Below are 23,187 nucleotides of genomic sequence, written 5' to 3'. Positions count from 1 at the left end.
CAGATTCCGTGGCTTACATACATCCATTTGGGTCTGTGGGTTGAAGTACCCCAAGATCCATGATTTCTTTTTTATTTCCTTTACACATCTTTACACAGTTTTTCTATTATGCTAGGCCAAAGTCCAGAAAACCACTGCGATATTATTGAAAATACACTTTGTCGGATTGTTACGTTATTAACGGAAGCACTTTTGGTATCATCTTCCAAACATCTCACAGTGAGTATTGATTCAGGTATTTAGTATGAACATATTCTAAAATATGAATCTGTTGTGTAATTTTTAAATTTACCCTAGTACATTTTTTTATTATTCAGTTTGGATGTATTGAAGCTTTATCTTTATTGTCTGAAGAATATCCTGCAAAAGAATACCCACTGGGTTGGCACTTTAATATATCAACTAATGAATCAGAAAGTGTTTCATGGTAAGAATTGTTGTCGTTTCATAACATAATAGATTTTAATTTGTTCTAGCATTCCCAATGAATTTAGTTAATTTTGGAACCTATCGCAACAATTGAACCTATTTCTGCTTTCCTGTAATTTGACGCAAGGAAGGTAACGTTAATTTAAGAAGACAATAAATTTTCAAAACGTTGGCATAAAGCCGGAGTTGTTTTTTATTTTGATCGAATCCTCGCTAGTTCAATCCTACATAGAATCCGGAAGTTTTAAATTTAAAAGCGCAATTAAAATGAAGTTTCAGATGAACTTAAACAATTGATCTACCTTGGCTCTAGATAAAGCATATAATTGGGAATTGTTTTAGGAAGAGAAAATTATTTCCTTATAAAAAAAAAAACTAATTAAAACATCTGTTTCCATGACCACGACCAGAAGGTAACATTGATATGGAATCTTGCGAAATGGAAAATTAAATGAATTGTGCCTCTAATTGGCTGGATCACAATTTAGGGACTGATTCCAAAGTGAAGGACTTTAGTCTCATTCGATTATTTCTCGAGGCATCAATAATTTCTAGAACTAAGATTTTCTAAGCTCTAACGACGAGATCACCAATGTATTGTCCCAGCTATGTGTCTCCATCGTCTAGAGATATTTGAAACACTACTAGTACTTTGTGATTTTAATTTTTTTTAATTATTATTACTTATTACAACGGCTGTGTCACTACTGAGTAATATTTTACAAAGATTATTTTATTATTTTGTTCGCTTTATCATGTGTGGGATTTGTGACTAAGCTAGTCTGTGGTATATCATTTTGGTATAAGGGTTCGCAGATGATCCTCATTTTCATATACACAGCTTTAAAGAGTATAAAATATTATAAAAGAAAACGGAAACCGCAATTCGATATTTTCAAAATTAAAGGTGCTAGGCCATTACAAAATCTGATATTTATTTATCATATTTCAATTTTTTAACTTGTTATCAAAGAGAAAGAAGAGCAAATGATAGCTCATTTTAATGTATTTTTTCATCCCCTTTCTATTGAAAATATTGTCAAGGCCGTAAAGCTACTATTTTTCTTAATATCGGGAAATAAGTAGTTTTCAGAGTTGTTTTCTAAGCAATAATCAAATGTTAAGAGCTTTAGATATTCACAAGCATAGGCAAAAGGACTAAAAAATAATTTTACTTCCGTTACAAACAAGAAGGTTTAATAATTTTTTGGTAATTTTGGAAGAGTTGCGTTTAATTAACAAAAAAATTGGAAATCTCCTGCCACACATTTAAGTGATCAATATCTTACATTTATAGGTTCAAACTTATTCGTTAATTTATCAAATAATGCACTTTACGTAGCTTGTGTAGCATGTACTGTCTTCAAAGATGGCTCCTTTGACATCGCTAGATTTTTTTCTTATGGAGAGTATTAAAAAATAAGGTTTATGCGCGCCCATGATGTTAAATGAGTGGAAGAAAAAGAAGGTCTGCAGAGTCATTCCACCAGATCAAATACAGAGAGCATTAGATAACCACCTGGCTTACCAGAGAACCAAATTCCCCTCTAAAATGCATTTCTGAAATGATAATTTATAAAAAATTCCTATTCGAATGTCATTTTGTTCATGAAAATCGGTTCGCGCGTTTAGGCGCTACGTTGTTTACAAAAAAGTTAGCAAGAAGAAAAAACAATTTTAGAAAATGCCGTTTTAACCCATTTTTGGCAACTTTTTTCTCGAAATCTATGACATTTGGGTTATTACACAAAATTACAGTTATGAAGGAGGATTTGCCCCATATTACAAAGAAAATTTGGGATTTTTCTTTTTTATAGAAAAAGAGAAAAAAAATTGTTTTTCAACTTTAGGCTTTTTCGTGCAGTTTTTGACCATCAACCCTTATGCAACTGTCCTATCGGACAGTCTTAATGGATTTCTTCACCGTAACTGAACTATATAGTTGAATAATATATTTTTAAGTATTATTTGTAGCACTGACAAATATTTATTTTTATATAACGAGGAACTTAACGAATTCTAATTTGGTTTCAAATTTCATTTTTTCAAGTGGCATCTTTCCTTATATTGTGACTATGTTGACCAGCTCTTCAACAGCAATTGACCTGGAGTCTCATCAATGGCTTCTTAAACTTGCTGGAAATTTATATTTCGGTTAGTAAAGATAGCGGAATTTATTTATTTCTTAGTAGGTTTCATAATATTCACTTAATGTTAATAATATTATAATATTTAATAATGTTCAAAATAGGTATCATCTCACATTTGAATCAAAATCATGACCGGAAATCAAAGGTGGAATCAATTAAGGAATCAAAGGTGTGTTTCCAATGTATACATTTCAAGGTCCACTTAAACCCTCAGGCGGCCTTGGCGCAAAAATGAGTCACTAAACTGGAATGTACATCCTCTGAAGTCTAAAGACTAGTAAAGGCGGTTTTTACCTTTTTGCGGTCAGTTTATGGTATGGCTTATTGCCATTCATGTACACGATGGTGAAAGGAACACAAGCAAGTGCCGCTAGGCCTGCAAAAAGTAGACAAACAATTGCGATACTTCAAGAACTTGCTGCTGGTAGCTTGAAGGCTACTTTTACCTAGGTCAGGCATGTTTGCTCACGAGTAATTAGTGTAGGCCTAATGCTCTCTCACAAAACGATATCAAAAGCAGATAACCCGCTTTTAATCTATATCGTTTTTATTTGCATATTTACAAAGTGAAGCAAGTTTGCGCTTAGTAACCTCTTGGTTAAAGAGGCCCCCGATTCAAGTATTTCTTCTTGTTCATAAGTGAATGAAATGTTTTCTAAGTTGGTGGTGGTGGCTGAAGAACTACTGGTCCATCTGGTGAGATTGGTAGCCATATTTGTGCGGGTGATAACCGACGAGGGCAGCCAGTCCAAGAGTTCTGGCCCATCTCCATTAAGGAGAAAATCAAGTCGAGCTGCATCTCCTACAAAGCTTCCTTCCGCTGGTAAATTTGCATTTTATTTCACTTTGTTTGCCAAGATTAAGAGTTAAACTCTATTTATTTTCAAATAAAGAATTTTCAAATAATTTTCAAATATTTTTTTTTATTTACAAAGAAACTAAAGAGGTCAAAAAATTAGGAATTATCGGTCAGTTTGCTAATAATTCTCAGTGTATGAAACTTGATGAAATCGTTAGTTCAGGTTATTCCAACTATAAAGTAAGTGTTTTTTTTATTGTTCATATTTATAATTGTGCCTTAGCATACTTATATTTGAACGCAGTGATACATGCTTGTACTTACACTATCTTTAATAAATGTTGTTACATATAAATTTGTACGCTTTTGGGCATTGACAATCTTTTCTGTAAAGTTAACACTAGATTCTGCTGCTAGTGAAAAATTTCTCAGTCTGATACATGAAACTTTGAACTGCTTAGAACACTTATTTTCTCGAGGAAGTGTTATAGATTCTTCTAATATAGCCGAAGAACTCCTTCCTTATCTCACAGTCACGTTTATCTTGGACTCTACAGCCACAATTAGAGTAGTCAACCAGGTATTTACTAACAAATTTTCAATTACTATTATTTTATTTTATTAAAATAAAAATACTGAGTAACTTATTGTATCGATTTTGATGTATCCAACATTTTTACAATATTTGTTTAACAGCTCATGAGAAGTTTATTCGAACATACTCTTTTAACGCCAGTATTACACGCTGCTAGGCCGCTGAACAAGGACCCGGACCTATTCTACTTGCAGAGTCACAACTTGGACGAAGAGAAAAAATCATTGGGGCATTTTTATGATGAATTATCTAGGCCTTTAGTTCAGCTTAGTGACCATTTTCGACAGGGACATCGTATTCGCATTATCGAGTAAGAAATAGCTTACATTCTACTAGATCTTATTTTCTGCTTTACTACTGTGTTCTTCTACTTATTTTACTCATTTTGAATAGTCGTTGAATTTTTCTTGTACTTTTGCTTTACTTAACCTAAGACGGGCAGAACGTTGCAGTCGTGCTTGGTGTTGTTTCGAAATTGAATTCAACTGAAAATGTATCCTTTGAAAACGCTAATTCAATAATAAACAGCAGTAGTTCAGAGTTCGCTTTCCTTCAAATTTTTTTTTTAATTAAACTTGCACAAACAAATATATGTACTTGCGCAAATATTAACTAAAATTTATAAGTTTTATTTGCTATCACTCAGGCGTATTTTTTTTCATATTTAACTATGACAGCCGAAGAGAAGCAAGGCCTTTATTTAAACATTAATTAATGAGAAATTTTTAGAAAAGTCGTTATCTAGTCGCTTTAGTCGATGAGCCCTAATTGGGTAGTTGGTCGTAAAGCACCTTGCGAGACTTTTGAAACAATTTGAACCTCACTATAAGTTTATGCATATTTTCCAGCAACAAAAAAGAACAAGAAGTTTTGAATGCACTTCCGAAATGTGATGTGGTGGTTCTGGCACAACGTATCAAACTTTTTGAAGGAATCGTCATCCAGTCATTGCAGGTAGGATAAACCCCCCCTTCAATTTTCTTTTCATCGATTTCCCAGTTTTGATAACTTATAAATATGCGTGTCCATTTAGGAATACACAACTACGAATAATGTTAAGTTACAAGTACAGGTTTTAGCATTATTGACTCAGTTGGTTCAGCTTAAAGTGAACTATTGCCTATTGGATTCCGATCAAATTTTTATTAGGTTTGTTAAAAATCAGTTTGAATATCTGGAAGCTGGACAAATACAGTAAGTTAATAAAATAAAACTAAACTGTTCTATTATATTCAATTAATTTATATTCTTACCGAAGAATTAAATATGTTAATTTTGTTTGTTTTTTTCAGTCACGCAGAATTGTTAATTCCTCAAATATTTAAATTTCTTGTCCATCTTTCAAATGAAAAGAACCATACAAAGCCAGTGATAAATGTACCGGAAATTATTCAACTTTGTGATAGATTGATGGCCAGTGGCCAGAATCCGGTCACACATTGTAAGTATCTTTTATTATTGTTAATTTCTAATAATAAGAATTTAAAGTAATAGTGTTTGAATTAACTATATTTCAGTCTTTTTAGTATTTATTTTTTATGCAACTGTTTTTAACTGCGTAACAAAAAAAAAAAAAAAGATAAAATGTGTATATATGTACACACACACACACACACTTCAGTAAACTCAACCATGTTGAATGCGGCTTATTGAGAAAATAATACCCTTATTCCTTTAACTAGAGTGATATTTTTAATGAATGTTTATAGTTACGGTCACCAAAGAATCCTAAAAAACAATATTTTTGAGAAAACGTTTTGTATAAAATAGGAAGGATTTGTAAGTACGTAGTAAAATTTAACTGCGAATACAGTACTTCCTTTTAAGAGATATAAGAAAAATTAAACTATTATTACAGTACTTATCCCTAAAAGACAAAGCGAAATTAAACTTTATGTACGCATGATTGCAATACTTTTCTTTAGTAGGTGTAAGAGCATTATGACACTTTTGAATCACCTAGGGAAGCTTTAATTGCTTCTTTGAGCTAAATTTTATCAAAATCGGACTAAGCGTTATAGAAATAGTAATAGTTTTAGAAAGGGCCATAGTTACGTGGGGCAAACTCCACTCTCCAAGAAGCACAGCGTCGAGATTTGTAAAATGCAAGTCTATGCAAAATTTTTATTCCAATGACACTTCATGAAAATCGGTACACGCGTCCATAATTTGAAACGATTGCCATACCTTCTCTTAATTAGAGTAAGTGTAAAAACGAAGCGATAATATTATGTAGGGGAGCCCTAACCCTTTTATCCTGCCAAATTTTATCAACAACGGGCCAAGATTTACTGAGTAATAATAATTTTGAAGGGCCTTACATACAAGGGGCTAACTCCTCTCCCATTCGATGCTCAGGGTCGAGACCCCCAAAAGATACATTTACATAAAATTCGGATTCGAGTGACAGCTCATTCATGAAAATCGGTTTGCGCGTTTAGGCGCTACGTTGTTTACAAAAAAGGTAACAACAATTTTTGAAAATGGCGTTTTATGCATTTTCAGAAACTTTTTTCTTGAAATCTATTAGATCTAGGTTGTTGCAAAAAATTGACGGTAATAAAGGGGGATTTGTCCTACATTATAAAGAAAATTTGAGAATTTAATCTTTTATAGAAAAAGAGAAAAAAAATCAAATTTTGGGTGGTTTTGAACGTTACTCTTTTTCGTGCACTTTTTGACGATTAACACAACTGTCCTAAGTTTTAATACTTACTTTATATAAATGTAGAATTAATATCAATAAGAATGTATTTTGTATGACCATATTTTTATCTATTTTACATTAGAAAAATAATATTTAATATAAATAATATATAGTCTTATTTTGAGTTAATTTTTTCAATAAGCGGCGTTCTACACGGTTGAATCTACTGCATACATTGCTGCCTGCATATTCGGAATAAGTGCTCTTGTTACAGACACTGTAACAATCAGTTATACGACTCTTTCCAAGTCTATTATTCAATAAACAAACGTTGATTGTGCTCGGTTTGCTAAAATATGTGTATGAAATGGTGATTTTAAAGGTATTCCAGCTCTGATACCAGTGGCAGAACATGTATTTTTGATTAATCCAACGCAGGTTCAGTGCTGTGGCGACCAGAAGGAGCTGGAAACGCAGCGTGAAGTGGTGCTGGCGATGATGGTCAGACTGGTGGAATACCCCCAGGTGAGGGAGGCTCTCTAGCTTCTTTTTCATTTAAGTTTATAGCATCTATTAGAATAGAAATTACCTCCCTCCTGTACTCACTGAACGTCTCTTTTAACGTACCAAGCGTAGCAATTTGTGATTTGAAATGCTTGTCACACATATAGAAAATTGCTTATTGAAACATATTAATCTACTATTGTACATTATTCAAGGTTAGATTAAAAATAATAACCAAATTACAGATTTTTTTTTTTTTAATTTAGTAATTTACAATCCGTATAAATAAATTTATAAATAAATCAATAAAACCTGTATTTTGAGAAATGAATTTAATTTAATTGCAACTCTCTCTCCAATCACAATATAATATATTTGCAATATAATAATTTCAAATCCATTTATCATATAATTTAAATTTAGTTAAAAAATATTATTGTTTAATTTGTAACGAGAACTTTTGCTTAAAATATTTTGCCTATTGTACTGTTATGATACGGAGCTCGCCTGACGGTCTTTGACGAAGGCATTCACGTTTGTTAAATTTTTTAAAGTACTTTTTCTGTTGTACAATAAACGTTTAAATAAATAAATAATATAAATAAATTCACTGAGTAAATAGGAAGTAGATATGATGAACTGGCGTACTGATTTCCACCTTCTTTTAAATACATTTGGTTATTAAAACATTTTACTTTTTATAATATTGGGCTGCTAGGCCCATGGTCAAAGTGGCCAATGACCGTAATAGATGCATTAAGTAGATAGAAAAACAAATACGTATGTACATACATCTAAAAATAATTCAAAAAGCTGTTAAAAATATTTGGAAGCTGAATTTGTAAATATACTTCATGTCTTTTAAAAGGTTTAATGATTAAGTGTTTAAAAAAAAAAAAAAAAGGCAGATGCAAATTATGTATCATTACACATAAGATTTCATAATAAGTTCTCTGTTAATAGCTTTTTGAATGTTTGTAGAAATTAGAGAAATTTATTTAAAAAAAAAAATTGTTATCAATTAATAGATTGAAATGGAATCAAAAAAGTTCAAATCATTATGAATGATCATCTGTGCATTCGGCTAAAATGTACATGGAAAAGGATGACTGTAAAGCGAAAGTCAAAAATTGGGCACACACTAGTTTTTCGGTACCGAGGGAAGCAATGAACCTTAGAGAGAGAGAGCGAGGGAGAGAGAGAGAGAGAAGGAAATCAGCGTAGTATTTCTCTTAATAGGTAATTAGGATGAGTCAATTGCTTTTGGAGCCCATAGATGAATAAAGTGTAATATATTTTAGCTAGCTCCAGTTGAGTGATGTAGGAAATAGTTTAAGAAATAATAATAATTATTATAGGGTCCGAACTCATATTTAGCGGACGACAGTCCGCTTTTAGCTTGAGTTAAAGTTGGCTTAAAAAGTCCATTTTAGTAAGTTCTTTATTTGTATTGTTACTCAGTACTACAAGGCAAAATGAGTATGTAATAAATATGAAACATTAAAATGTTCAGATGTTAGATATCCTGTACAAAGTGATGGAGGCAGGCTGGCGATGGGAAGATCACTGGCAGAAGTGGTACAGACAGAGTGTGGACTCCATTTTACCTTTATTAGCAGAGGGCAAACTTTTAGTAAATGATTTCGCAACATTACACGCCTTGTTCTCTCTCAATTCTAAATTCACTGTACCTTTGAACAGTGTCTTAATTTTGCTTTTCACTCATCAGGTTAATATTGAGATTGCTATATTTTGTGAAATTTGGTTGCTTGATTTTTGTTTCATGTTTTTTATTTTATGTGAAATATTTGCAAGGGCAGGAGGAGGGACAATCTGTATTCCACTGGCTGAGCATGGTAACCACGATGTTGATGTCAGTTTGTATGTACCCGGAGGAGAGTGTTCTGCTGCAGCTGGAGGAAATGAACTTGTACGTGAAGGAAGAGGGCGATGATCCCCTCAAAGTGAACACTCTCAGCAACACTCTGCCGCCTCACTTTCTAATTGCCAAGTTTGTCCTTTCTCTGATATTAAAATTGTGCAATACAAATATTTGTGTCTCAGAAATTGAAAGAGTTTTCCAAATTTTTACAGACTGATATTGAGAGTAATAATAATATCTATTAAACATCTCAATAATTTAATTATATCCTTCAACGAAGAAGAAAATGTAAACGCAATGCAGAAAACGCTGGGTACATTTCTGCTGTGTTGTGGTTACATGGTTGGAGGTAAATATCTAGCTTACAGTAGTTAGTTGAACATGTATAGAATAGTTATGTAATAAGTACATATAAATGAAGATGTTACCTAATAAATTGAGACGAGCAAAAACTTTTTGCTTACCAGGGGGCCAGGTAAATTTATGTTTATTAATACATGTAAATTGAGTGCGTGTGACTAAATGTTTTATATCGACCACTTAGATGTAATATTAGGGTGGAAGGAAACTTGTGCTGGTTTTATAGTATAGTAAAGTAAAAAAAAGTGTTTTTCGCCCATTTTTTCAGGCAAGCTTAAGTCCCACTACCAATTGTGTGACGTGGACGGGGGAGCTTGATGGTTTCGTAGAGTTACTTTTTAATTGTATAACTCAACTAATTGTTATATTGGCTTCTAAGTCCTAAAGAACCCAAGACTTGTTCACAAGTTTTTGCCAGCTATCCCTCTGAGCTTTTGGCCTGCTCTTGTTTAATTAAACTGTAATAAGCGTCTTTAGTACTACTGGAGATGTTGAAACGCAACTTTGCCGACAAGAAACAAGTCGATTAATCCAATCCCTGTAAAAATTGGGGCCCTGGGGTTCAAAGAATTTGCAAAATGTTGTCTTGTGGTGGGTGCTCTTTGGTGAAGATCATACCTGCAAGAAAGATATCCAGATGCTTGAAAGGTTCCATTGAAGATTTGTGAAACCACGTGCATTTAAATGTCGGACTTTTACCGTTGACCAGTTCCAAGTGTTTTGGCATAAGTTTCTGTATATTAATCGTTTTCTTGACATTATCTCTTTGTTAAAAATTAAAACGGTGATCACATTACTTAATCATGGTGATTTTAAGGGTTTTGGCTTTAGGGTCCTCAGCCTTGTGCAACTACTACCCAGAACGTTCACAAGTCACAAATTTATTTTAATGCAGTGTGTGAAAAACAAGCCTCCAAACGTGCCGATTTCTCTGTTAGTTCAAATAATGAGGCTGCCACTATCTTTTTTTTCTCTTTTCTTCAGAACTTTAAACGATTTACAATAACATTGTACCTAACGTCATGTTCCTCCGTGATACCCATGGAACAGTTTGAGGTGGGTCAGTTTCCGTGTTGGACCTTAAAGCATCATCTTCTAAAACCATAAATCGACCCGTGATGTCTCTGCTCAAGTTCAAAATCTCTAAATCAACATTTCTAGAACCAACATAGGCTGTGATTATAGATCTATTAAGTAACAGTAGTGCTTTCATAAAAACCAGCAAATTTGTAGTAATAGAATCTACCCTTAACACGGTATTTATTAAGCAAATATTATCGCATCCTCAATTTCCTAGGCTTTGATGGTACAATAATACAAAATATTGAATCATAATAAGTACAAAGTAATCAGAACATTAGTTTGAATTGAAAACAAAGGAAGAAAACCTAAACTGAAAAAACTTCATAATTTTTGCAAGCGCATCTGGCCAGTAAGAGACAGCGTGTTTAGCTGATTTTGCTTGAACTTATATCTTTCTTTAGACCTTTTGTCTCATTTGCTTGAGACTGATTTATAACTCATTGTTGCTAGTGGCTTTATATGTACCAAAAACTTGTGATTTTTAGAGAAAAAAATCTTGACATATTCATTTTTTGCGTTTAGGGCACAAAATTAATGGTTCCAGATTGGTGGATCAGGAAGTTAATAGAGAAACCTGGTTACTCAACCAACGATTTTTTTTAGGAATTAAATCATTATCGGGGCTAAAAATCAATAACATAAAGAATGTATTAACCATGTAGGAAGTGCGAAATGCTTTCTCTGCAAGGGTTTCTGTTTCCTCTCTCTGAGCTGCAGCCCACCAATCCAGTCCAGCCCTTCATCCTATTCTACCCTTTCATCTGCCAATTGTGCCACAATATTCTCTTCTAACTTCCATCTACTTGGTCTAACCAAGTGCGTCGCTTTCCATTACGGGTGTAGTGCATAATTCTTATAGCCAGTTAATTCTCCTGCGATCTTGCTATATGACCTGCCAATCTTGGCCTATTCAATGTTATCCATCGTGAGCTGTTGCAGTTCCCTATTAATCTGTTTTTTAAGTATTTTCTCTTTAATAGGCTGGAAAATGTTTCTTAAGCTTTCACTTTCGAATACTTAGCGAAGAGCTTATGGCCTCCCTCAAACAGAAAGATAATGGTAATAATAAACTACTCACAACCAAGAGACCACCGTTAAGATTTATTAATACTCTTAATAAACGTTTGTCTCACACACTATTCTAAAAAAACTATGCTTCATTATTTCCAGGTTCATTTGAAAAGGTATCCAAGTCTCTTAATTCACTCCTGGAGACCAGTGAAGAATTGAAGGATGTTAACAAAGCTTTCCTGGCAGTAATTAATAAACTTCCGTGTTTGGCACTGCGATGGACTCACATCCTTATGGCACTATCATTAAACGTCCAACATTGGGCGCCCCTGTTGGAAAAGAAATCATTTGACCACCGCACTTCATTTAACCTGGAATTAGTAAAAGAAGGGAACATTCTATTCTACTGTGATTGTTTGGTAAGGTGACGTTTACTATGTTCCCTTATTTCTTATTTCGTGGCAGCCTATTGAATATAATTAGTAGATTTTGAATTTTTATTAATGGATCTATTAATTAAAAAATATACTTCCCTCACCTCACAAACAACCAATAAGGCCCAAATCGTAACGGATTAGCTCTCGTTTGTGAGTAACACATTTTATTCCAGAAATCTGAGAATTTTCTTTATTGTTCTTTATCAATACGAATTCTAATAACCAGTTTTGATTTCCTTTATTTTCGGCATATCAACAACTTGGTTAGCTACGTTTAATTATCTAAAACCTTTCGTACTGTGAAGGCACCTACCTCCTCTTCCTTTTCCTTTCTTCCTCTTATATCTTGTAAGAAGAAATACTGCGATGGTCTTAATTTTTTTAGTTTTTTCACCACTAATAACCATTTTGAGGCTAACAGCATGAGGGGTGGGGATGGGCCATTTCCTACTAAAATGTCTGCTAGAACCCAAATGTTCCTCTACTAATAGAAATTATAATTATTTTTATTCAGAAAGTTAAAAAATAGGAAGAAATTCACGTTAATAATTGGAATAATTTTAGATATTTTCCAGGGCGTTGGAAAAATACGTCTATGAAACACTCATTATATAAAGCTATTATAAAGTTGGACATGTGTGATGTAAATATATGGCTACTGAGGCCATCTGTACCTGTAGCCTTTCTGGCGTTCATATTTAATCATATTCAGGTTCTCGTCTGAAGTAACTGGAACATCGTTGTTTTTGTAAAGGGATCACTTATTTTCTTCCTGATCTGTTTATGATATTGTATGATCATCATGTCTTATGAAAGGCTAAAAGTGTTTACCTTTGTACTAGGCACGACGCTCAAGTGACCAACAGGCCATTCTCTGGTTCCTTAGAGAATATATAGAAGAGGTTATTTGGAACTGTTACGAAACACCAGTTCATGTTTTTTTATGTTCAATCTTTAATTCAGAAGCGAAAAGTAAAATTTTTATTGATTTTGCTGCAGATTGTACATCATTTGCTCAAGTAAGTAGGCATTGCATCATTTAAAAATTCATTTTTAAATGATGAAACATTTGATATTTTAATGTATTTGTTCCAGCCCGTATTTGCACACCGACTATTGTACACTTTAGAATTTGTGCATTCTAGATATATAGGACAAGTACTGAAATTAGTTGCCAACACACTCGTAGAACATAGGTACATTGCGATTGCAAGACTAGCTATCGCATTTTGTAACAGGCAAGTATATTCGTATATTTTGATATGAGAGAACTAAGAATAATTAGCTTTTTCTCAAGTGTTGTTCCTAAACACTGGCAATATCGGTGTAATAGTTACTTTCGGTTGTCGGATTTTGACTTAACTTTTTCACATCCTCTAGTAACTCCGTTGTGAAATTCCAAATTTGAATACTATACATGTTCTCTCGATTTTTTAGTTTTGGTAGGTAACGGACCTATTTGTAAACACCATTTTTCGTCCTCAAAGGGCCTTAAAATGGATATTTCTGAAGAAAACTCTAAATGGAAAACCTGAACAATTTTCCATATTATAATGGCGACTTGGATGTAGGACTTTATAGGCTGCACATCCCCAACCTTGCACTTAATCTTCTACTACTGACCCTTGACTGGCTGACAATATGCACCAGTGTACACAGTACATTAGCTGTGTAGGGCTGCACAAGTGCGCTTCTGGTTTAATTAGATTTGAACCAAATCCAGATCGCAATCGATTCAATAGTAGAAAATTGGGGAAACAAATTGGTAAATATTTAAATAAAATTTAAATTTTCGAATACTTCTGATTAAAATTTCAGTTGTGGGTAGCCCTCCACCGAACCAAATTGGAGGAATCGGACTCTATACCAACCAAGAAAATCGAGCGAATCTATTTGCTGGTGTCGGTGAACTGATACACTCAGGGATCAAACAGATCCACATCTTTCCGATTTCAAGCGCAATTTATTCTAGGATTTTCAGTCTATGAGAGAGAGCACTAATCAGGTCCGGAGTTGTTAAATCGTCATAATCACCCTATTAAACTGTACCTAGTTCGTGTCTAATTATTCTCCATTAGGAAATGTGATGATATTGGTTAATAGTTTCTTTAAATAAAAATAATTGATGCTAATAATGGACTAAGTTCGGACTTTTGAAATAATTTTCTAATAAAATTCAAATTTAAGAAAAAGTACTACGATAAAAATACCTATCAAAACCCCTCACCTGGAAGTACCATTTTTCTAAATTTAAAGTGGCTGCTACGATTTTCTCTACACATTTTGTCTTCCTCACACACAACTCCTAATTTAATATTTAAAAAAAAAAAAGTACGTTTAAGAGTATCTCAAAAGGAATTAGGTTAATTTATGTTCATAACATCATTTCGTGTTACTACAATGTGGATGTGGACAGGGTTGGGCAAAAATTTAATCAATTAAAAAACAATTGAATTAAACCGAAATTTAATTTTAATCATGATGAAAAACAAAGTGCACAAGAGAACAAAATTTCATACGAATACGTGGTTCACAAAGGGAGATATAGAACGGCCACAATTTTACAGAATTTCATGACCCAAAAAATTTTCAACCCTTTATATCTTCTACATTTATAGATCTGTGCACAAAATAACTATAGTTTAAAATTGAAAAAAACAAAGTGTACAAGAGAACAAAATTCCATATCAATACGTGGTTCACAGAGCGAGATATAGAACGGCCACAATTTTACAGAATTTCATGACCCAAAAAATTATCAACCCTCTATTTCTTCTACCTTTTAGATCTGTGCACAAAATAACTATAGTTTATAATTGAGAAAAACAAAGTGTACAAGAGAACAAAGTTCCATACGAATACGTGGTTCACAGTGGGAGATATAGAACGGCCACAATTTTAAAGAATTTCATGACCCACAAAATTTTCAACCCTTTATATCTTCTACTTTTTTAGATATGTCCACAAAATAACTATAGTTTATAATTGAGAAAAACAAAGTGTACAAAAGAACAAAATTCCATATCAATACGTGGTTCACAGAGGGAGATATAGAACGGCCACAATTTTACAGAATTTCATGACCCAAAAAATTTTCAACCCTCTATTTCTTATACCTTTTTAGATCTGTGCACAAAATAACTATAGTTTATAATTGAAAAAAACAAAGTGTACAAGAGAACAAAGTTCCATACGAATACGTGGTTCACAGTGGGAGATATAGAACGGCCACAATTTTACAGAATTTCATGACCCAAAAAATTTTCAACACTTTATATCTTCTACATTTATAGATCTGTGCACAAAATAACTATAGTTTATAATTGAGAAAAACAAAGTATATAAGAGAACAAAATTCCATATCAATACGTGGTTCGCAGTGGGAGATATAGAACGGCCACAATTTTAAAGAATTTCATGACCCACAAAATTTTCAACCCTTTATATCTTCTACATTTATAGATCTGTGCACAAAATAACTATTGTTTACAATTGAGAAAAACAAAGTATATAAGAGAACAAAATTCCATATCAATACGTGGTTCGCAGTGGGAGATATAGAACGGCCACAATTTTAAAGAATTTCATGACCCACAAAATTTTCAACCCTTTATATCTTCTACTTTTATAGATATGTCCACAAAATAACTATAGTTTATAATTGAGAAAAACAAAGTGTACAACAGTACAAAATTCCATATCAATACGTGGTTCACAGAGGGAGATATAGAACGGCCACAATTTTACAGAATTTCATGACCCTAAAAATTTTCAACCCTCTATTTCTTCTACCTTTTTAGATCTGTGCACAAAATAACTATAGTTTATAATTGAAAAAAACAAAGTGTACAAGAGAACAAAGTTCCATACGAATACGTGGTTCACAGTGGGAGATACAGAACGGCCACAATTTTACAGAATTTCATGACCCAAAAAATTTTCAACCCTTTATATATTCTACATTTATAGATCTGTGCACGAAATAACTATAGTTTATAATTGAGAAAAACAAAGTATATAAGAGAACAAAATTCCATATCAATACGTGGTTCGCAGTGGGAGATATAGAACGGCCACAATTTTATAGAATTTCATGACCCAAAAAATTTTCAACCCTTTATTTCTTCTACCTTTTTAGATCAGTGTACAAAATAACTATAGTTTATAATTGAGAAAAACAAAGTGTACAAGAGAACAAAGTTCCATACGAATACGTGGTTCACAGTGGGAGATATAGAACGGCCACAATTTTACAGAATTTCATGACCCAAAAAATTTTCAACACTTTATATCTTCTACATTTATAGATCTGTGCACAAAATAACTATAGTTTATAATTGAGAAAAACAAAGTTATTAAGAGAACAAAATTCCATATCAATACGTGGTTCGCAGTGGGAGGTATAGAACGGCCACAATTTTAAAGAATTTCATGACCCACAAAATTTTCAACCCTTTATATCTTCTACTTTTTTAGATATGTCCACAAAATAACTATAGTTTATAATTGAGAAAAACAAAGTGTACAACAGTACAAAATTCCATATCAATACGTGGTTCACAGAGGGAGATATAGAACGGCCACAATTTTAAAGAATTTCATGACCCAAAAAATATTCAACCCTTTATTTCTTCTACCTTTTTAAATTTGTGTACAAAATAACTATAGTTTATAATTGAGAAAAAAAAAGTGTACAAGAGAACAAAATTCCATATCAATACGTGGTTCACAGTGGAGATATAGAACGGCCATAATTTTACAGAATTACATGACCCACAAAATATTCAACCCTTTATTTCTTCTACCTTTTTAAATTTGTGTACAAAATAACTATAGTTTATAATTGAGAAAAAAAAAGTGTACAAGAGAACAAAATTCCATATCAATACGTGGTTCACAGTGGAGATATAGAACGGCCATAATTTTACAGAATTACATGACCCACAAAATTTTCAACTCTTTATATCTTCTACTTTTTTAGATATGTCCACAAAATAACTATAGTTTATAATTGAGAAAAACACAGTGTACAAAAGAATAAAATTTCATACGAATACGTGGTTCACAGTGGGAGATATAGAACGGCCATAATTTTACAGAATTTCATGACCCAAAAAATTTTCAACCCTTTATATCTTCTACATTTATAGATCTGTGCACATAATAACTATAGTTTATAATTGAGAAAAACAATGTGTACAAGAGAACAAAATTCCATATCAATACGTGGTTCACAGTGGGAGATATAGAACGGCCATAATTTTACAGAATTTCATGACCCAAAAAATTTTCAACCCTTTATATCTTCTACTTTTTTAGATCTGTGCGCAAAATGACTATAGTTTATAATTGAGAAAAACAAAGTATATAAGAGAACAAAATTCCATATCAATACGTGGTTCGCAGTGGGAGATATAGAACGGCCATAATTTTACAGAATTACATGACCCACAAAATTTTCAACTCTTTATATCTTCTACTTTTTTAGATATGTCCACAAAATAACTATAGTTTATAATTGAGAAAAACACAGTGTACAAAAGAATAAAATTTCATACGAATACGTGGTTCACAGTGGGAGATATAGAACGGCCATAATTTTACAGAATTTCATGACCCAAAAAATTTTCAACCCTTTATATCTTCTATATTTATAGATCTGTGCACGAAATAACTATAGTTTATAATTGAGAAAAACAAAGTATATAAGTGAACAAAATTCCATATCAATACGTGGTTCGCAGTGGGAGATATAGAACGGCCACAATTTTACAGAATTTCATGACTTACAAAACTTTCAACCCTTTATATCTTCTACCGTTTTAGATCTGTGCACAAAATAACTATAGATTATAATTGAAAAAAACAAAGTGTACAAGAGAGCAAAGTTCCATACGAATACGTGGTTCACAGTGGGAGATATAGAACGACCACAATTTTACAGAATTTCATAACCCAAAAAATTTTCAACCCTTTATATCTTCTACTTTTTTAGATATGTCCACAAAATAACTATAGTTTATAATTGAGAAAAACAAAGTGTACAAGAGAACAAAATTCCATATCAATACGTGGTTCACAGTGGGAGATATAGAACGGCCATAATTTTACAGAATTTCATGACCCAAAAAATTTTCAACCCTTTATATCTTCTACATTTATAGATCTGTGCACATAATAACTATAGATTATAATTGAAAAAAACAAAGTGTACAAGAGAGCAAAGTTCCATACGAATACGTGGTTCACAGTGGGAGATATAGAACGACCACAATTTTACAGAATTTCATAACCCAAAAAATTTTCAACCCTTTATATCTTCTACATTTATAGATCTGTGCACAAAATAACTATAGTTTATAATTGAAAAAAACAAAGTGTACAAGAGAACAAAGTTCCATACGAATACGTGGTTCACAGTGGGAGATATAGAACGGCCACAATTTTAAAGAATTTCATGACCCACAAAATTTTCAACCCTTTATATCTTCTACTTTTTTAGATATGTCCACAAAATAACTATAGTTTATAATTGAGAAAAACAAAGTGTACAAGAGAACAAAATTCCATATCAATACGTGGTTCACAGTGGGAGATATAGAACGGCCATAATTTTACAGAATTTCATGACCCAAAAAATTTTCAACCCTTTATATCTTCTACATTTATAGATCTGTGCACATAATAACTATAGTTTATAATTGAGAAAAACAATGTGTACAAGAGAACAAAATTCCATATCATTACGTGGTTCACAGTGGGAGATATAGAACGGCCATAATTTTACAGAATTTCATGACCCAATAAATTTTCAACCCTTTATATCTTCTACTTTTTTAGATCTGTGCGCAAAATGACTATAGTTTATAATTGAGAAAAACAAAGTATATAAGAGAACAAAATTCCATATCAATAGGTGGTTCGCAGTGGGAGATATAGAACGGCCACAATTTTACAGAATTTCATGATCCAAAACATTTTTAACCCTTTATATCTTCTACATTTATAGATCTGTGCACATAATAACTATAGTTATAATTGAGAAAAACAATGTGTACAAGAGAACAAAATTCCATATCAATACGTGGTTCACAGTGGGAGATATAGAACGGCCACAATTTTAAAGAATTTCATGACCCACAAAATTTTCAACCCTTTATATCTTCTACTTTTTTAGATATGTCCACAAAATAACTATAGTTTATAATTGAGAAAAACAAAGTGTACAAGAGAACAAAATTCCATATCAATACGTGGTTCACAGTGGGAGATATAGAACGGCCATAATTTTACAGAATTTCATGACCCAAAAAATTTTCAACCCTTTATATCTTCTACATTTATAGATCTGTGCACATAATAACTATAGTTTATAATTGAGAAAAACAATGTGTACAAGAGAACAAAATTCCATATCAATACGTGGTTCACAGTGGGAGATATAGAACGGCCATAATTTTACAGAATTTCATGACCCAAAAAATTTTCAACCCTTTATATCTTCTACTTTTTTAGATCTGTGCGCAAAATGACTATAGTTTATAATTGAGAAAAACAAAGTATATAAGAGAACAAAATTCCATATCAATACGTGGTTCGCAGTGGGAGATATAGAACGGCCACAATTTTACAGAATTTCATGATCCAAAACATTTTCAACCCTTTATATCTTCTACATTTATAGATCTGTGCACATAATAACTATACTTATAATTGAGAAAAACAATGTGTACAAGAGAACAAAATTCCATATCAATACGTGGTTCACAGTGGGAGATATAGAACGGCTACAATTTTAAAGAATTTCATGACCCACAAAATTTTCAACCCTTTATATCTTCTACTTTTTTAGATATGTCCACAAAATAACTATAGTTTATAATTGAGAAAAACAAAGTGTACAAGAGAACAAAATTCCATATCAATACGTGGTTCACAGTGGGAGATATAGAACGGCCATAATTTTACAGAATTTCATGACCCAAAAAATTTTCAACCCTTTATATCTTCTACATTTATAGATCTGTGCACATAATAACTATAGTTTATAATTGAGAAAAACAATGTGTACAAGAGAACAAAATTCCATATCAATACGTGGTTCACAGTGGGAGATATAGAACGGCCATAATTTTACAGAATTTCATGACCCAAAAAATTTTCAACCCTTTATATCTTCTACTTTTTTAGATCTGGGCGCAAAATGACTATAGTTTATAATTGAGAAAAACAAAGTATATAAGAGAACAAAATTCCATATCAATACGTGGTTCGCAGTGGGAGATATAGAACGGCCACAATTTTACAGAATTTCATGATCCAAAACATTTTCAACCCTTTATATCTTCTACATTTATAGATCTGTGCACATAATAACTATAGTTATAATTGAGAAAAACAATGTGTACAAGAGAACAAAATTCCATATCAATACGTGGTTCACAGTGGGAGATATAGAACGGCCACAATTTTAAAGAATTTCATGACCCACAAAATTTTCAACCCTTTATATCTTCTACTTTTTTAGATATGTCCACAAAATAACTATAGTTTATAATTGAGAAAAACAAAGTGTACAAGAGAACAAAATTCCATATCAATACGTGGTTCACAGTGGGAGATATAGAACGGCCATAATTTTACAGAATTTCATGACCCAAAAAATTTTCAACCCTTTATATCTTCTACATTTATAGATCTGTGCACATAATAACTATAGTTTATAATTGAGAAAAACAATGTGTACAAGAGAACAAAATTCCATATCAATACGTGGTTCACAGTGGGAGATATAGAACGGCCATAATTTTACAGAATTTCATGACCCAAAAAATTTTCAACCCTTTATATCTTCTACTTTTTTAGATCTGTGCGCAAAATGACTATAGTTTATAATTGAGAAAAACAAAGTATATAAGAGAACAAAATTCCATATCAATACGTGGTTCGCAGTGGGAGATATAGAACGGCCACAATTTTACAGAATTTCATGATCCAAAACATTTTCAACCCTTTATATCTTCTACATTTATAGATCTGTGCACATAATAACTATAGTTATAATTGAGAAAAACAATGTGTACAAGAGAACAAAATTCCATATCAATACGTGGTTCACAGTAGGAGATATAGAACGGCCATAATTTTACAGAATTTCATGATCCAAAACATTTTCAACCCTTTATATCAGTGGTTCTTAACCTTTTCATAGACGCGGAACTCAATTATATGTATATAGTTTTCTCGCGGACACTAACATTAAATAATTTGAAATTCGGTATTTAGCAAGAACTTAAAATTAAATTCAAATAAAAAAGAAGGAACAATTTTTTGTTTTCGTATCTTTCCTAAGTTTCTAAATTTCAATACATTTAAAATTGAAATTTCGCGGAACACTTGGACCATATTCGCGGAACACCGGTTAAGAACCACTGGTCTAGAGACTCGTGAATAAGTCCAAGTCTACAAAAATTAACCGAAAAGTATTTATTGAAGACGCTTAGAAAAAGGGCCTCGCCAAAACGTGGTTCGAACCATTGGTTGAAAAGCCATAAAAGTGGATGATTAAATTAGTTTGATTATCGATTGAAATTGAACTAATTCGGTGATTAAAATTAAAGTTCAATTTAATTTTCAGATTTAATCATAATATTTTTAGTTTTGTAATGGTATTTGAGGAGATGTTGGTTGTAGCTGTTGATGGATAAATAACACTTTTAGTATCGGTATAAGACTTTGTATATTTATATGACTGACTGCCAAGGACTGTATACTTTACACTACAAGAACAGAACAGACTGACTGACGTGGCTAAACGATGTGTACAACTCAAGTGTAAGACTTTGAACAGAATATCAGAATCTCGAATCACAGAATCTCAGAATCTCCTTTTTGACTTTCCTCTCGTTCTTATATACATTCGCCGAGCCTCCCTTCTCTGTGTGCCGAGGGGGCTGTCTCTTTCTCTCTGGCTAGAGTGGGTGAGTGGTGGGGTTTCACTACCCCTACGCTAGAGTGGATGAGTGTTGGGGTTTCACTACCCTTACAGTTTGATTAAATTAGTTTGATTAACGATTAAATCTGAAATTTAATTGATTAAATAATTGTCATATGATTAAAATTACGATTAAATTCGCTGATTAAATTCTGATTAAAATTAAAAATAAATTTAATCAATTAAATTTAGAATTTAATTATTTTTTTAATCAGTGCCCAACTCTGGATGTGGATACGTTAGTAGAATGTAAATCTTTTTGAAATTCATAGTTTAAGAAAATATTTAGTTATGAACTTGAGAATTGTAATAAGGTAATGGTCGTGTGAGTGTTTTAAGCACTTTTTTTGAGATGGGAAAGGTGAAACTACTTCTTGAACACATTGTTAGTTCATCATCAGTCCAGGTGGATGGAGGTGTTGGCGGCAGTACAGTAGAACACAAATTTCTGTTCTAAAATTATCCTTAACTAACGTTTTTATTTCAGAACAATTGAGTTCATGATGACCTTGGACAAGCAGAACGTGCTGGCTCAGTTGTCGCCTGGTGAATTCGCCGTATTAGTGGAAAAGATTAAAAATCACAAACATTTGAAAAGGTGATTCTTTCGTTTTTCATATTGGGCAGTGAATAATTAAGAAATTTAATTATTTATGATAATGAGAATTTTAAATTAAAGGCAATTAGGTTTGCTCAGTTTGTTGGATAAATTAGGAGAGCAGTATTACGAATTAGAGCGCCAGTTTGATTGTAATCAAGCTGTGGACGCCGGAAGTATTAGATCCGTAAGAGTCGACAAATCATGGCTGTTGAACCAAATTAAAGAAAAGTAAGTTCTTATTTAATTTATTATTCAATTTTCTTCTGGTAATTTAAATTATATTTTATACTTTCATCTTTCAATCTTTTTAGATGTAGCAAAACTATGAATACAAATGGTAGAAAATGTGCTCGACTGTTAAGTAAATTGGACACAGATGATTTACAGTTGATTGTATCATCGGACAGTTTTGATATAGCGATTCTGCAACATTGTTTTGCATTAGGTGCACATCTTTCCTTGAAGGTAATCATTAACCAATCATTTTCCCAGATAAAACATAATGTTCACTTAGAAAAAAAAAATCAACCTTAACAGCGTGACACTTCTAGCGAAATCAATTTTAGTTATCTCTATATTGATCATATTTATTGTAAAGAGTGAGGAACATTAATCAACTATCATTAAGATGGCTATAAAAAGTAATAGTTTTTATTCGAAGATGGCAATCCGTGGTGACTACTATATTTCTTCTT

General features: G+C 32.4%; 1 protein-coding gene across 4 annotated transcripts in view; it reads left to right on the top strand.

The window, feature by feature from the left end:
* Nucleotides 1-23,187, top strand: part of htt (huntingtin) — a 58,579-nt gene that overhangs the window by 8,848 nt on the left and 26,544 nt on the right. For all 4 annotated transcript variants that reach the window (XM_074113171.1, XM_074113170.1, XM_074113169.1 and 1 more), the window contains exons 15-35: nt 116-219; nt 318-427; nt 2,480-2,583; nt 2,681-2,748; nt 3,240-3,402; nt 3,515-3,618; nt 3,773-3,958; nt 4,075-4,283; nt 4,822-4,927; nt 5,007-5,167; nt 5,266-5,414; nt 7,003-7,145; nt 8,638-8,853; nt 8,945-9,135; nt 9,219-9,355; nt 11,620-11,879; nt 12,740-12,916; nt 12,993-13,135; nt 22,379-22,489; nt 22,571-22,720; nt 22,804-22,957. In XM_074113171.1, the coding sequence (XP_073969272.1) occupies nt 116-219; nt 318-427; nt 2,480-2,583; nt 2,681-2,748; nt 3,240-3,402; nt 3,515-3,618; nt 3,773-3,958; nt 4,075-4,283; nt 4,822-4,927; nt 5,007-5,167; nt 5,266-5,414; nt 7,003-7,145; nt 8,638-8,853; nt 8,945-9,135; nt 9,219-9,355; nt 11,620-11,879; nt 12,740-12,916; nt 12,993-13,135; nt 22,379-22,489; nt 22,571-22,720; nt 22,804-22,957 (3,146 nt within the window). The remainder of the gene's footprint in view (nt 1-115; nt 220-317; nt 428-2,479; nt 2,584-2,680; nt 2,749-3,239; nt 3,403-3,514; nt 3,619-3,772; nt 3,959-4,074; nt 4,284-4,821; nt 4,928-5,006; nt 5,168-5,265; nt 5,415-7,002; nt 7,146-8,637; nt 8,854-8,944; nt 9,136-9,218; nt 9,356-11,619; nt 11,880-12,739; nt 12,917-12,992; nt 13,136-22,378; nt 22,490-22,570; nt 22,721-22,803; nt 22,958-23,187) is intronic.

Source organism: Rhodnius prolixus, unplaced genomic scaffold (assembly GCF_049639745.1).
Source record: "Rhodnius prolixus isolate KJV_2025 unplaced genomic scaffold, Rpr scaffold_7, whole genome shotgun sequence".
NCBI lineage: Eukaryota > Metazoa > Arthropoda > Insecta > Hemiptera > Reduviidae > Rhodnius > Rhodnius prolixus.
The sequence above is the reverse complement of the archived record's forward strand: the minus strand, read 5'-3'. Positions and strand labels throughout refer to the sequence as shown.